The 15,263-nt window shown below is 45.3% G+C and overlaps 1 protein-coding gene across 3 annotated transcripts in view; it reads left to right on the top strand.

The window, feature by feature from the left end:
* Nucleotides 1–15,263, top strand: part of LOC144769396 (histidine--tRNA ligase, cytoplasmic-like) — a 292,971-nt gene that overhangs the window by 213,128 nt on the left and 64,580 nt on the right. For all 3 annotated transcript variants that reach the window (XM_078653452.1, XM_078653450.1, XM_078653451.1), the window contains 2 exons: nt 8,527–8,654; nt 8,729–8,986. In XM_078653452.1, the coding sequence (XP_078509578.1) occupies nt 8,527–8,654; nt 8,729–8,986 (386 nt within the window). The remainder of the gene's footprint in view (nt 1–8,526; nt 8,655–8,728; nt 8,987–15,263) is intronic.

The raw sequence follows: 15,263 nt of genomic DNA, 5'->3' as shown, positions 1-15,263 counted from the left end.
TTTAAGTAACATGTACTGCCTTCTGGTTATATCTTGCCGAGTTTTCTTGACTTATGTAACTGTAATCATAACAGTGTTTGGAACTTATTCTAAATGATGATAGAAAGTTGTTTTTTAATGTTGTGCGTTAGGATCACGTTTGTTAATCATATGTTTGAAGCAAAAACACGAGATAAACCCCATATAACTTCCTTCCCGACACCTCATGCTTCAGCCTAGGCATGGCCATCTTCTTTTCCCTTATTTATTCCAAATTCCTTCGCCCTTTCTTTTCATGTTTATTACTTCAATATTTGATTGATTAATCTCCCTTCTGATCTTTTTTACCTCTCTATATGCCGTACCTCTGTTTCCGTCCCAATCTTTTCTGAGCCCCTACCTGGTTCTTCCTGCACTGTCCCAACAATTCCCCAACGCATTTTTTTTCATTCCAAACAAAATGCAAGAAAAACATCCTTTAAATGTGTTTTAAAAGTTTTTTTGTGTTTCAACATTTGTTTCATGATCCTGACTGTAAACTGTGCACAGACTGTATTTCTGTATTTGGAAGGTTAGGTCAGATATTCTTCAAGCATGCAAGCAAAGTGCGGTTACACCTTTGCTGGAATCACCCTTTGAGATTTGAAGTATGCTTTTACTCTCCTGCTGCCCATTTGCCTCCATTTTTGTGTGCTAAGATGCATACCTGTTTTCCACTAAAAACGATTGATCCTCAGTTATTGCTGATTCCACTCCTCATTCCTTTATGAACTGAAACAGCGTCTCAGAATTGTGTTTTTCCATTAGATATACTTACAATAAAAGGTCCTACATTGACTGCTAGCAGATGGATTTATTTTATTTTTATAGTGTTAAGTATTGGAGACCAGGCCAATCTGGGTGCTGAATGAGGGGATAGAGGAATAAACTACATAAGGTATCTGAAGTGCAGCCATCAAAAATGTTTTACTACTTTACAGCATCTAGAGCACAGTCCCCAAGGAAGAGACCTACTGCTAAGCTACAGATTCAGTGCTGGAACTTTACATATAGTGTATTTCACAGACCAGACCGTCCGTGCTGGGGCTAGACAGAGGACTGAAGGAGCAGACCGTTCATGCTGGGGCTAGACAGAGGACTCCAGGAGCAGACCGTCAGTGCCTGGGCTAGACAGAGGGCTGAAGGAGCAGACCGTCAGTGCCTTGGCTAGACAGAGGACTGAAGGAGAATACTGTCAGTGCCTGGACTAGACAGAGGGCTGAAGGAGAATACTGTCAGTGCCGGGGCTAGACAGAGGACTGAAGGAGAATACTGTCAGTGCCTGGGCTAGACAGAGGGCTGAAGGAGAATACTGTCAGTGCCTGGGCTAGACAGAGGGCTGAAGGAGCAGACCGTCAGTGCCGGGGCTAGACAGAGGACTGAAGGAGAATACCGTCAGTGCCTGGAGCTAGACAGAGGGCTGAAGGAGAATACTGTCAGTGCCGGGGCTAGACAGAGGACTGAAGGAGAATACTGTCAGTGCCGGGGCTAGACAGATGACTGAAGGAGCAGACCGTCAGTGCCGGGGCTAGACAGAGGACTGAAGGAGCAGACCGTCAGTGCCTGGGGCTAGACAGAGGGCTGAAGGAACAGACCGTCAGTGCCCGGGCTAGACAGAGGACTGAAGGAGAATACTGTCAGTGCCTGGGCTAGACAGAGGGCTGAAGGAGAATACTGTCAGTGCCGGGGCTAGACAGAGGACTGAAGGAGAATACTGTCAGTGCCGGGGCTAGACAAATGACTGAAGGAGAATACTGTCAGTGCCGGGGCTAGACAGATGACTGAAAAAGCAGACCGTCAGTGCCGGGGCTAGACAGAGGACTGAAGGAGCAGACCGTCAGTGCCGGGGCTAGACAGAGGAGTGAAGGAGCAGACCGTCAGTGCCGGGGCTAGACAGAGGACTGAAGGGTGGGGGAATTGCATGCATTTTTAGGAGCAACCTCTCCGTTACTAAAGTCACCTCCCCTTCCCTCCCCTCCTGTGAACTCCTCTGCCTCGACATCACCAGTGAGGGCAAACAAGTTTGTGCTTTACATCTCATCTATCACCCGCCTGGTGACAATCTCATATTCACCCAACAACTCATGGACTTGATCACCTCCAATGCCGGTCGGCAGACCACCCAAATCTACCTGGGTGACTTCAATCTCCATTGGAACGATCAGAAAGACACAGTGGTGAATAGTCTCAAAACTTTCCTCAATGCACTTGACCTCACCCAAATATGCGATAAACCAACACACGACAAAGGCGCGATACTTGACCTCATCATTGCCAAAGAGAATTCTACACAACTGGAGGCGATTCTACCATGCGACTGGTCAGATCACCACATTATCACCTTCTTTATCAATGAAAAAGTTAAACCCAACCCGGCTCAACCAATCAAATCCAAAACATGGAAGAGGGACATGAAGAATCTTAACCCATCTACCCTGCCTCCCCACATCGGCAATCTCCTCCTTCCCCCTTCTGGTGCCTCGGATGTTCAATCACTGACTGACCACTACCTTGAATCTATGAATACAATAGTCAATGAAGTCGCCCCGCTGCAACTGAAGAGAGTCTCCACCAAAACATCTAACCCCTGGTATGACGATAGCCTCAATGACGACAGGCGTACTATGCGAATGGCAGAGCGCACCTGGAGATCGGACCCTTCAGCACTGCACCTCAAAAGGCTTAAAAGTAGGAGAAATGCCTACTTCAGGAAAATAAAGCGCACAAAGTTGGACTTCTTCAGCCGTCAGTTGGACCAAGCAAAAAACAGGCCAAGAAAACTATTCGAACTAATCAAGACCCAAACAAAGACACAACCCCTACCATCAAACAGCACAACAAGCGACGCCCCACACTGTGAAGCCTTCGCTGCTTTCTTTAAGCTAAAGACTGACAACATAAGAAATGACCTCATCATGGATGTAAGCCGTTTCCCCAACCACACCAGAATGGCTAACACTCAACCTAAAAACAAGGCATCTTGGCTGTACTTCGATACCTACTCGGAAGAAACAATATACAAACTGCTCTGCACCTTGAAGCCCTCTAATCACCTCACAGACCCTCTACCTGCTAATGCTGTAAAAGACTTCATCCCTTTGCTCCTCCCTCTCTGGACCAAAATCATCAACAGCTCCCTGCAACAAGGCCTCATTCCAGACTCCCTTAAGGTGGGGCAAGTCACGCCTATTCTCAAGAAACCTACAGCTGATCCGTCCGACCTAAACAATTACCGGCCCATCACCAACATCCCCACCCTGGCCAAACTGCTGGAGAAATGTGTCCAACTCCAACTAACAAAACACATTGACCAATTTGACCTCCTCAACTCTCATCAATCAGGCTTCCGAGCGAAACATAGCACAGAAACAGCTATGACACACATAATTGATGACGCCCTCCAAATTCTTGATCGCAATGAGTCCTGCCTCCTCATCCTTCTCGACCTCTCGTCAGCATTTGACACGGTCAAACACGAGAACTTGCTGGAGCTGCTAAGCACTAGAATGGGTCTATCGGGAACAGTTCTCAAATGGTTCTCGTCCTTCCTTCACAACCGGTCTCAGAAGTTCAAGATCGACAATGTGCTATCTTCACCTGTGCCTGCAGATCTAGGCGTTCCACAAGGATCCTCCCTCTCCCCTACATTGTTCAACCTTGTCATGGAACCGCTTACCACCTTGCTACAAGCTTCCAGTGTCCAATTCCATATGTACGCCGACGACACACAACTGTACCTAAAGCTTCAATCCCCGGATGATATCAAACATCTGAACTCCACGCTTATTAACACTCAAGCCTGGCTAGCCCATAACCACCTCAAACTAAATGCTCTGAAAACTGAGTTCCTACTCATCTCACCCCCGGCGAAAACTTCCACCACCCAAACATGGCTCAACAACCTAACAGCACTCAATGTCCAACCCACCATCGTGGACTCAGCGAAATCCCTAGGCATCACACTGGACGCCAAGCTCAACATGCAGCAGTACGTCAGCAAAGCTACAAAAGCAGCTAATTTCCAAATCAACACACTGAGGAAAATTAAACCCTTCCTCCCTGCTGAAGACTTCCAAATTGCTGTACAAGCGTTAGTCATCCCTCGAATAGACTACGGAATTGTGGCCCTCAGCGGACTCCCGCTATCCACAACAGCACCCTTAAGAGCCTCCCTGAACGCTGCTGCGAGACTCATCACTGGCTCAAGAAAACATTCGCATATATCCCCAGACTTAAAGTCCCTAAAATGGCTGCCTTTTGAAGCCAGAATACAGCTAAAAATTGCAGTTATGACACACGCGGCCGTGCACCACAAGGCACCCAACTACCTCGCCCAAAAGTTGTCTATATCAGGAGGTTCGAGAACCAATAGAAGCTCAAAAAATCTACTCCTGAAACCGCGTAGATTCCGGAAAGAGAAAACTTACAAGCGCTCCTTCTCAGGAATGGCACCCAGGATTTGGAATGCACTCCCTCCTGAAACCAGGCGTATCTCCTCCACTGCACTCTTCAAGAAAGAGGTGAAAAACATCCTTCTGGCCAAGATCTCCGGAACGGTATAGGTGCTGATCAGAGACCCTGCACTGCCGTGTGTCAATGCACACCTTGCCCTGTGACACTATACCTCTACCTGATGGGGACACTACTACGCTACTTGCTTACTACCGACCAATACATGATACACGCTGAGCCACAGATTCACTCTCCCGATGCCCCCACTCAATGCTCTCTCTATACTAAAACACTGGTATAAACCTTCCACACACCCAAGGTGCACCTGAACACCTCTGTAGGGGGATCAATGGTCGTCTTATATTATTTGTCTAACTGATTGTATATTGATATGTTTTATATATGTTATTATTATCCTATTATGTTTGTGACTACTACGTTGCCCCAATTACCTCTGCTCATTCTACTGCCCCTACCCTGTCTTTGTGAAGCGCTCTGATATCTGTAAGGATCTTGTTCGCGCTATATAAAACTTTGAATGAATAAATAAATAAATAAGGAGCAGACCGTCAATGCCGGGGCTAGACAGAGGACTGAAGGAGCAGACCGTCAGTGCCAGGGCTAGACAGAAGACTGAAGGAGCAGACCGTCAGTGCCGGGGCTAGACAGAGGACTGAAGGAGCAGACCGTCAGTGCCGGGGCTAGACAAAGGGCTGAAGAAGCAGACCATCAGTGCCTGGGGCTAGACAGAGGACTGAAGAAGCAGACCGTCAGTGCCGGGGCAAGACAGAGGGCTGAAGGAGCAGACCGTCAGTGCCGGGGCAAGACAGAGGACTGAAGGAGCAGACCGTCAGTGCCGGGATAGACAGAGGGCTGAAGGAGCAGACCGTCAGTGCCGGGATAGACAGAGGGCTGAAGGAGCAGACCGTCAGTGCCGGGATAGACAGAGGGCTGAAGGAGCACAAGGAGAATGGAGCTTCACATCTTCTGTGTGTTTTTCAAGGCGATCCTCTGAGCACCTGAAATGAGACTACAGAGACAAAAAGAATTAGACTAGGAACATCATGATTTGCCACCACTTTTGATTTAAGATAAATCAACGAAATAATGCCTAGTAGATTGTAAATTCCGAGTGGGGTACATTTTCAATCTGCTCTCTTCAGATACTTTGAATTTTGTCAGATGCTGCCTGGAGCACAGTGATCCTTGATGGAGCGGCATCCGGTGCGAGCTATGACGTATTGGAGAAATGCGTTCTCATCTCAGTGTGCCTCACATCCACACTCATTGCCAATTCTGCACAACCGCTGAGCTGTTCTACTTTTTTGTTGTATTGCTCAGCAGTGCATTCCAGCAATCAATTTTTAAGTCAATAATGGCCTGGGCAATCCAGTTGCTTTGAACTCCAAGAGAAAAGAAAGAGCATAGTCTGTGTAGAGGTTTTAAACAGTAGCTGTGTGAGGCCACCACTGAATTCACTTATTGATACAGGGGATATACTATGGTCAAAAATGGCCCCATAAATATTCTCTCATAGACCTTAGCTACAGCTCGTGTGATGGAATGACCTGCATTATAGAAGCATTTATATTCTGCATGTTCAGAATCATCCATGATTGGAATGTATCAAACATGGGGTTTCCATCCAGCTTATTGTGGTCGGCTACAGCATCCATACTGTTGAGCACCAGGCTCAATAGAAGTTGATGCAGTGGTTGCTCTTAAATGTTAAATAAATGCAGTGGGACACCCCACAGCTAACTAGCGTGTCATATGACAGTGACAGATCCCGACATACTTTAGCAAGTTTCTTGTTCATAAATAAACTACAACTTTTGCTACCCTCCATTGCTTCCATCGTTCTAGACCGCATAGGAGAGAGGCTGAGGGTTTTGGCCGACGTATAGGGTTCTCTGTGGTAAAGTAAGCAAACAGTAAGATGTCAGAATCTCAGGAGAAGAAAAGGAAGTCACAAACAGTGAATCCATCAGCAAGTGCAGAAATGGATGAGAGAGAGGAAATGTCATCCATTAGAAGCATCCTGCTGTGCAAGGGAAATGCCTAGGAGTCCTAGAGCAATAAAGGGAAGGGACGTGTAAGGAGAATGTAGCTCCATCCACAGTTACCTGGGGTGAAAATGTAAGCACTAAAGTTCTTGTATGTTGGCAAGTTCTAATTGCACGAAGGGAGGAGTCCAGACACCACAGTTAGTTCACATATGATTTTAGCTTGGAGCATGTGAAGGGAGGCGAGGGAGAGAAATAAAAAGTCAATTTGGAAAATCATGCAATGAGAAGTCAGTTAGTCAAGCCATGTAGAAGAGAGAAAAAGGCAGGTAGCCTAGGGAGCATTGAAAGCCATTCGGTCACCTGCATGGAGTGGGACAGGGACAGGGAAGGATAAAAACTGCATACTGAGGTGAAGTTGAGGCTGGATGAGTACATCAGCTATAGAGTATATTGATGGACACAGTGGGAAGTGCATGGCTCACAAGGGAGCATTGCGGGATTTTAAGTCAGAAGTGTAGAGTGGGATGTTAATTTGTAGTCTGTTCTATAAAAATCTCTCAATTCTTCTATTCCAAATCAGCAGGCTTAATTGAAGACATTGCAGTGGTTGGTGACCCGCAGACATGTTAAAAGGCATGTGGGTTTACAAGAAGGAAAAGATGTTAAGTGGCAAAAATGTTTTCAGTGCAATGATTTGAGACTAGGTTAGCAACTATTGTTGTATCTTTGTGGTAATGAACATAAATGTTAAGCTGCGAGTCAGGGGCTGAATGTGTGGGGCTGATGCCCAATTTGTGGTGGAAGAATGGTCATGGGGAGGTCACAAAGAGTAAAACAAAACTTTTACTAGGCACCGTAAAGCAGGCTAATACATATACTGTACGGGGTCTAATGCGTGCTATCAGATTTCGTTTTTGACAATAATGAGAATGTTTGATTTGTTGAGCGCAGGGCACCCGGAACACTGATATCCAATGTGTATATATATATATATATATATATATATAGATGCGAGACACTGTTGAGTCCAGCATAATGAAATGCGGTAAATCCCCTTCCAAAAGCCAACATTTTCATTATATTTGGACTAAAATAAATATCATTAGATCAGGAATGGCATTTCCAAAACTAAATTGCAGCAACTATGAGGAGAGACTGCTGTTTACCCTGTAAGTGGAGAGAGTGGAAGAGCAGCCTGAAAGGCTTGTATTAGAACAGTTAAATAAACACACTTCTTTAAGAAATCCTGAGGCTTCCATACCCCATGACGCATAGTACTGACAGCTGCCTCACAAAGCCAGTTCTTTTTGAGGAATGAGTGACTAAGGGAATGATCTCCACTCTGAAACAAAAAACATACATGTTTGTGACTAAGCCGGGTCGGGTGGCTCAGCGGACTAAAGCATCCACTGCAGGGGTCTGTGTTCGACCTCATGGTCACATGTTCAAATCCCGGCGTGTCCACTCAGCCTTTCATCCATTTGAGGTCGATAAAATGAGTACCATTGAGTTGGGTAACCATAAACATCTGTTATTCAGCGCCAGGACATCTTTGTATAATCGTGCGCTTTACACATACACCTGTTATGTAATGTTATGTTATGTTATGTTAAAATGAAAGCAGATGAATAGGGTGGGCCGGCAGTGGAGATGCCTGTGATGCAGAACCAGAGCTACTGTCATATTTCAGCAGCAAGCTTAAACAGTCTGCTCCTTGGCAGCTCTTGTACATACTGCATGCACATAAGCACAGTGTCACTTTGGAAAGGTCATTCCTGACACCATAACATCCTGTAGTTTAAGTATTTGGAATATTCTGCTGTATACATTATGCAGTACTTTTCTCCGTCTGATATCTATGTATATGTTGGATAGGAGGGTTTTGGGTCCACACATGCAGCAGGAAATTGTTCTAACATTTATGACATCAATGATGATGTCTGTGATGCAGAGCCAGGACTACCACTGGGTAACCATTTCATTTTCTTGTATGCTGAGCCTCTTCTGTAGCAGGTTATTACAGCTGGGTTCTTCTGATTCCCTTTAGGTGGGTTGGAGCTGATCCAGCGTCTGCAGCAGGACCCACAGCTCTCTCAGAACAAACAATTTTTGGAGGGACTAAGTGAATTGAAGGCACTGTTTGAGTACCTTGAGCTCTTTGGTGTGACACGTCAGGTGGGTGAGAGATGACAAGTAGGTGGCAGATCGGGGAAGAGGTTGCTGAATTAATATCTTAATTTTTTGTGCAGATTTCCATTGATCTAAGCCTAGCCCGTGGTTTGGATTATTACACTGGAGTCATCTTTGAGGCTGTCCGGCTCTGGGACCAAAAGGAATTGCATGTCCAGAAGCAGAATGGCTACAATGAGGACCTCAATGTGGGGAGCCTGGCTGGAGGGGGCCGCTATGATGAACTGGTGCGAATGTTTGATCCCAAGGGTAAAAAAGTGCCTTGTGTGGGAGTCAGTATCGGCATCGAGCGTATCTGTTCCCTCATGGAGAAGAAGGTATGCGGCCTCAACTCTTTATTTTTTGCATGCGGAAATGGAAGCACATAGTTACAGTGCATAGGAACTAGACGTGTACTAAAGTTTCAAAGGCATATGCCTGCCAGGGGCACAGACGGGGTTTGTTCAGTGTGCAAAAATGCAAGAAAGGGTACTCCCTGAGGAAGTCTTGTAAAACATTGGTATCCAGTGCGGCCATACGGAGCCCCTCTCCATCCCCCACACTTAAAGACTACATGAAGGCGTATGTTTTAGGATTAATATTGTCTGTTACTCTGAAGTATATCTGGCAGCTTCTGAAAAGTGTGTTAGTGTGAAAAAGACCCCCAGAGCTCAGACATGAAGGAGATCCAGCCATGGTAAAGAACAGCAGTTACTCCATGATGAGCAGGTCGCGATGAATCATAGCCCGTAGTATCAGAGTCAGTCTATATGGTGTGAGTCCAGAAGATTCCAATGGTAGGGTCACTTTTGTAGGCTAAATATTTAGAGATTTTCTGATACACACTGGGGCAGACATTGATTTTAAGAGCACACACTGATTCTAGTCATAGTGTCACGATTGCAGCGGTCATCTGCAGAAGTAGTGCAGATCCCACCCAACTTCCAACAAAACAGTCCTTTGAATATAATTATGGGTTTTTTATTCACAACCTGAATGCAGGAACTGCCACATGAATTGTTAATCTGAAACTAAAAATCAAGGGAGTGAAGCAGTTGAAATATATTCTGAGTAGCAATACATGATGAATATTTACCATACACAAAGTGAAAATAAGTCTCAGTTGGATTTCCGAGTAGTTCTGTTGTATTTTTTAAAGGGACAATTTTGCAGCCGGTGTTGATTTAAAATCAAGACTCATTGATCGATTAATACTATTTCAGAAACCTTGATAGGAACTAGCCAATCACAACAAGTTTTGATCTGGATTATGACTGTAAATGCCTGCAGCTGTCTCTCCTAAAATTGACATCAAAGCAATAGGAAAACCTGCAGAACAACACTGCACAGACTTGACTCTATGTTGACAGAGTTAATGAAGAGATTCGGCCTTGCAGACTCTAATCAACTAACCTAACATCTACTCTTAACGCATCCAAGCTGGTAGACTGACACCAGCGCAAGACCTATTGTAACTAAGTCTTCGAAAATATAGATAGAGTAGGGTTTGGATCTACTCAGAAGAGTATTTCTCTCTCACTTCATTCTTTTGGATGTTTGGTGTAACATTCAGCCTCCTGTAGTTGCTTGCATTACAATGCTTGGTGAACTACTGTAGAGCTAAAACGTAAACTTTTTCATCACACATTAAATTATTTATCTCGTAGATGCATTATATTCAGAAAACAATCATGTTTTGCTGCAGCACGCTGTTTAATGGCTCTGTCAAACCTTGTTAAACCACTCTTTTTTGAGTAAGAGTGACTTGTTTTAAATTGCTTTATTGTCACAGTCTCATGGTGAAGAGTTTCCATACCTAAGTTTACCAGATTTTCTAATTATGCTTTATATCTATATATCTTAAACTAGAAATGTGTTTGACTGGTGCATAGAGTAGCTGATTATTTCTAAACGTGCTGTTGGTGAAAGTGTCATCCCTAAACATTTTTTTGACAAACCCTGTCCCTTTGTGATTTCTTGAACACTGGCTACCAGGTTGAGTCTCACAGTGAGGTGTCTTTGCTGAATAGGACTACTTCCGTCTTGTCTGTGTTGAGTTTGCGGCAGTTGGTTTTCTTTTATCTGGGACCTGCAGGTGGTGCAAGTGTTTGGTGTTTGATTGGATAGGGAGAGGATGAGCTGGGTGTTGTCTGTGTAGGATATAACGTTGATGCTGTGGGAACGAGGGGACCATGTAGGCCTTGTGGGGCTAAGAGATCACTGTTGTGGTACGTCACAGATGAGGTTGGTGAAGCCGAGGTGAAAGGAGACAGTTTGAGCGACTGGGTGTGGCCTTTAAGGAATGAGCAGACCTAGTGGAGCCCAGGATCATTGAATGACAGCTTTGTGTAGGTGTTGAATGAGGATGGGGTGGGAGACAGTGTTGATGGCGAGGATAGATCCAGAAGAATGAAGGCAGCAGTGTCTCCTCTGTCCATGATCAGTCAGGTGTAGACTGTGTTAGCAATAAGGGCGGTATCCGTGCTGCAGTTGGGTCTTAATCTGGATTGAGTGGTGTTGAGGAGGTGGTCGTTGTTGAGGTGGGCAGCTAGGCATATTAATGGTCTTCTCCATGTCTTTCACTGGGAAGGGTATTAGAAACGATTGGTCAATAGAATGCTAGCATCTTTGAGTCTGCTGAAAGTTTCTTAAGGAGGGGGAGAACAATGGCATGTTTCCAGGCATCCAGGAAAGTAGCTGGGTTGATTGCATCGTTCAGAACGAGTGTGAGGGCAGTGCTGATGGTGTTTAGTCCTTCAGTTGAAGATCTAATAAGGATAGACCAATTAGTTGCTGCAGTTTCTTGAGTAGGTGATGGTGGGTGAGGTGGCAGAGGTGGCCAGGGTGATCATCTTGGATTTGGAAGTGATGGGTAGGTACCTGCAAGGATGGAGGGATATGCTTGGGGCTTGAAATTGCTGTGCATGCTGGTGATCTGCTTCTGATGAAGAGGGATATCTGGATGCAAAGGTTCTGTGACAGAGTGATGTTGATGGAGCTTGCTGCCAGAGATGTGAAGTCTTTCATGATTGTGAAGATGTCCTTGATGCTTCTTTTGATGTGCTTGGTAAAAAAGCAGCACAAAAAGAACAATTAATAGATGGAATGCTGAACAATATCAAACATTCCCCTCCAGTACAGAGATCTGGGCCTGACTCCATAGTTTTTTGCCCACCATGTCATTCCTGTTTAAACCCAGCCATATTCAAACCAGTCTTGACTCTGTTCCGCATGGGAACAGTCCAGCCCGAACTGCCAGGCCAGGTCCTCCCTGGACTGGAAACAAGCATCCTGGGACCGGTTTCAGGATCTCACCCCTCATCAGCCAGTCTATCTTTAATTCAGGTGCATGGTAAACACAGGACCCATTTCTGGGCATACCTCTCCCTCTCGGTATGAGTAAAAGAAAAAGAACAATTGATGGATGGAATGCTGAACAATGTCAAACATTCACCCCCAGTACAGAGATCTGGGTTTAAAAACATTGTTTTTAAACTGGGGTGGCATGGTGAGCAAAAGAACGATGGAGTTAACCGAAATCTCTTGACTGGGGAGTGAATGTTTGATTTGTTCTGCATTTCGTCCATCATTTGTGTGTCTTTTGCTTTCTCGGTGAAAGTTGAGCATTTCTTAGTGTTATCACCTGCGGGCTGATCTGTATTTGCTCTTGTTACTGTCAACCTGGCATAGTCTCCATCTTTGTTCTAGTTGCTTGCTGCGGCGTTTGGTGAATTTGCCCTCTTCTCTATACCACTTTGCTTGTGGTCTGCGCCTAGTGGCCTTGGTGGACTTGAGTGGAGATAGGTTATATGCCCAGGAGGTGATCCAAGTGTTGAAGTTGGAGATGGTTCTGGGAAGGTCTTTGAGGTGTTGCGGTTGGTGGTGTAGGTGCTCCGAGGATCAGGATTCTTCAGAGATATTCTTCCATTCACATTGTGAGGATTTGACAATGGCATTCCTGCAGTGGTGAGAGCGGGGTATGTTGAAGCAGACAAGGGCATGTTTGGACCAGGTGATGGGTGTTGGCTTCTCCACTGTGTGTTTTCTAAAGCTAAGGAAGATGGGTTCCAATGGGTGTCCGGTAGAATTGGTGTGGCGTTCCACTCGCTGGGTGAGTCCATAGTTTGTAAGGTCCTTCAGGAGGTTGGTAGTGTTAGGGTCGGTGAGTTCCTGCAGTTGCTACTTTAGGTCGGCGAGGAGGATGAAGGCACTGGAATCAAGTATCAAGGGGACGACAGAGTCTGAGATTGTGCTTTCAAAGTTGGTTATGGTTCTAGGGGGCTCTGTAAATGAAGTTGTCACTCAGGGGGTAGTGGACAGTGATGTGGTGTTTGAAAGTCAGGTGTTCCATGTAGCGGTTGGTGTATGCGAGGTAAATGAAGTTCTTGATAGGCTCTTTGAAGATCATAGCGAGTCCGCCTCCAGGTCAATTAGACTGGTCTTCTGACCATGTATTCACGAGGTGATAGCGCAGCTATTTTGGGGATTATTGTGGGAGTCAGCCAGGTTTCTGACAGGAAGAGGAAGTCTTGGTGAGTGGTTGAGCTGCAGTTCCCTGATTTTCATGGTGTGTTTGGTGAGGGGCAGGATAGAGAGTGGTGGTTGAAAGGTGATTGTGGTTGTGTATGATGTGTGTGTTGGATGTGGTGCGTGCGGGGTTGGCGTGTGTGTGCGGGAGGGTACAGGAAAAGTGGCAGGAGATGGCACCTTTGGCGTCAGTCAGTGATTTTCTTCAGAAGCGCCTAGGGTTGTTTTCTAGGTTCAGGCTGAGAAGGGAAGCACACGAGTAGCTGTGTTTGGTGAGAGATGGACCAGGAGTTCTGTTGCAGGTGGAGCACAGATGGGACAAAACGGGCTTGACTTTGGTGCATCAGTTGTGCATCCGCTACACATCTGTGCTGCGACTACCATTAATTAAGAAGAGCTTGGATTGATGGGTGGGGCTAAGCATGAAGCAGAAAGGGAGCATGGCATGGAAGCAGGGCACAAAAGTGCGGACAAGGAAGAAAAAAGGTGGTAAGTGAAAGTAGCAAGAATAGGAGGCAAACGGTACAGAAGGCAGCAAAGAAGGCAGGAAAAAATTAACGAAAATGCGTGAGAGGCTGAAAAAAGAGGCAAAGAAAGAGTGAGAAAGCACAGACAAGCATTATAGAATGAAATATAATTAATGAGAAGCAGAGAAGGGGCAAAGAGAAAGTTTGAGAGAAACTTCAACTAAAATGAGAAAGGGAGAGAAGGCGCACAGGAAGAACAAATGGTCATGGGAGAGCGAGGCAATTGAGGCAGGGGGGGCCTTGTGGCAGTGCTGGAGCTGAGCCCGAAAGGGCAGGGCCTGGTCAGAAGATAAGTATATTGTAAATCTTGTTCACCTGGAATGGGGTAGACTGAAAGCTGTCACACTGCTGTTGAGACTCTAACCATAAGAAGAAAATCTTGTGTGAAATCTACATAAGCTGATACTTCAGAGAAGTTAAGAGCGTACAAAGTGGTCACTATGTCAGCCGCATCTATTCTGTCTCCAATCAGTTGAAGACAATCTGCAATATCCTCAGTGAAATAACATCTGAAGTTTTTAAAAGCACCCCATGGGTGACTCCTGCTCCCTTTTTAAACCAACTAAATTCTGAGATGATACCTCCAATAGCCCTGTGCAGTATTCATACCCTTCATTAGCTCTGCGTCCCTTTCCTCATTAGAACCCATGATATTGGAAGAGATTGGTGTACTAGCCGACAAGGTTAACGCTTCTAACATGTTGGCAGATCCATTCCCAGTGTACCTTCTCAAAGTCCTACCATCTGTGGACAAATAAATAATTAACTAACTTAAAGCACTTCTTACCAAGAGGCTAAGTCCCTACATCCATGAAATAAACTATAGTCTTCCCACTGCTGAAGCCTTCAGCTGACCCAAACACTTTGGAAAATGTAATGCCAATATAAACACAATGTACCCCATCAAATAGTGTGCAGCTGCTGGATTCGTTTGAGCAATTCAACAATAGCTACTTTGATTGCAGAACACTGGAGAGAACTAATCTACAATAGAAATAAAGAGGAAAATCACTTTTGTGTACTAGGTGAAGAAAAACTATCTGTTCTTATTCTTATTGACCTCTTGGTGGGTTCCAGTGACCACAGCACCCTTGCGAAAAGGTTAAAGAAATGGATGGGACTATGAGGTACAACCCTAGAATGAATCCAATCTCGTTTCAGCAATCTGCCTAAGATGTTAAGAATTGGGCTCTATCAATTGGATCAGTAGCGTAACGAAACTTATGGGGCGCCCCTGCAAACCACATGGAGGGGCCCCTCCTCTGGACTCAGTCAGGAGTGCTCCGGCTGGGTACTGTGCTATCGGGGACCCCTGGAGCTCAGGGAACCCCCACACCGCAGAGGCCTTTGTTACGCCACTAAATTGGATGGACCTACAGCGCATACCCCAATGGTTGCCAAATGTCAGTGCCCAACTTTTCAATATCTCAACTTCTCTGAACTAGATTTACAAATGTATTTACAAATGTATGAAGCTGTTGAAGATATTAATCTGTGATCGGAAAAAAGAGGCGATACACCAGGCTAACATAATCAAAGTTCTCAATAATTTCTCCCCTTA

This window comes from Lissotriton helveticus, chromosome 7 (assembly GCF_964261635.1).
Source record: "Lissotriton helveticus chromosome 7, aLisHel1.1, whole genome shotgun sequence".
NCBI classification, from domain to species: Eukaryota; Metazoa; Chordata; class Amphibia; order Caudata; family Salamandridae; genus Lissotriton; species Lissotriton helveticus.
The sequence above is the reverse complement of the archived record's forward strand: the minus strand, read 5'-3'. Positions and strand labels throughout refer to the sequence as shown.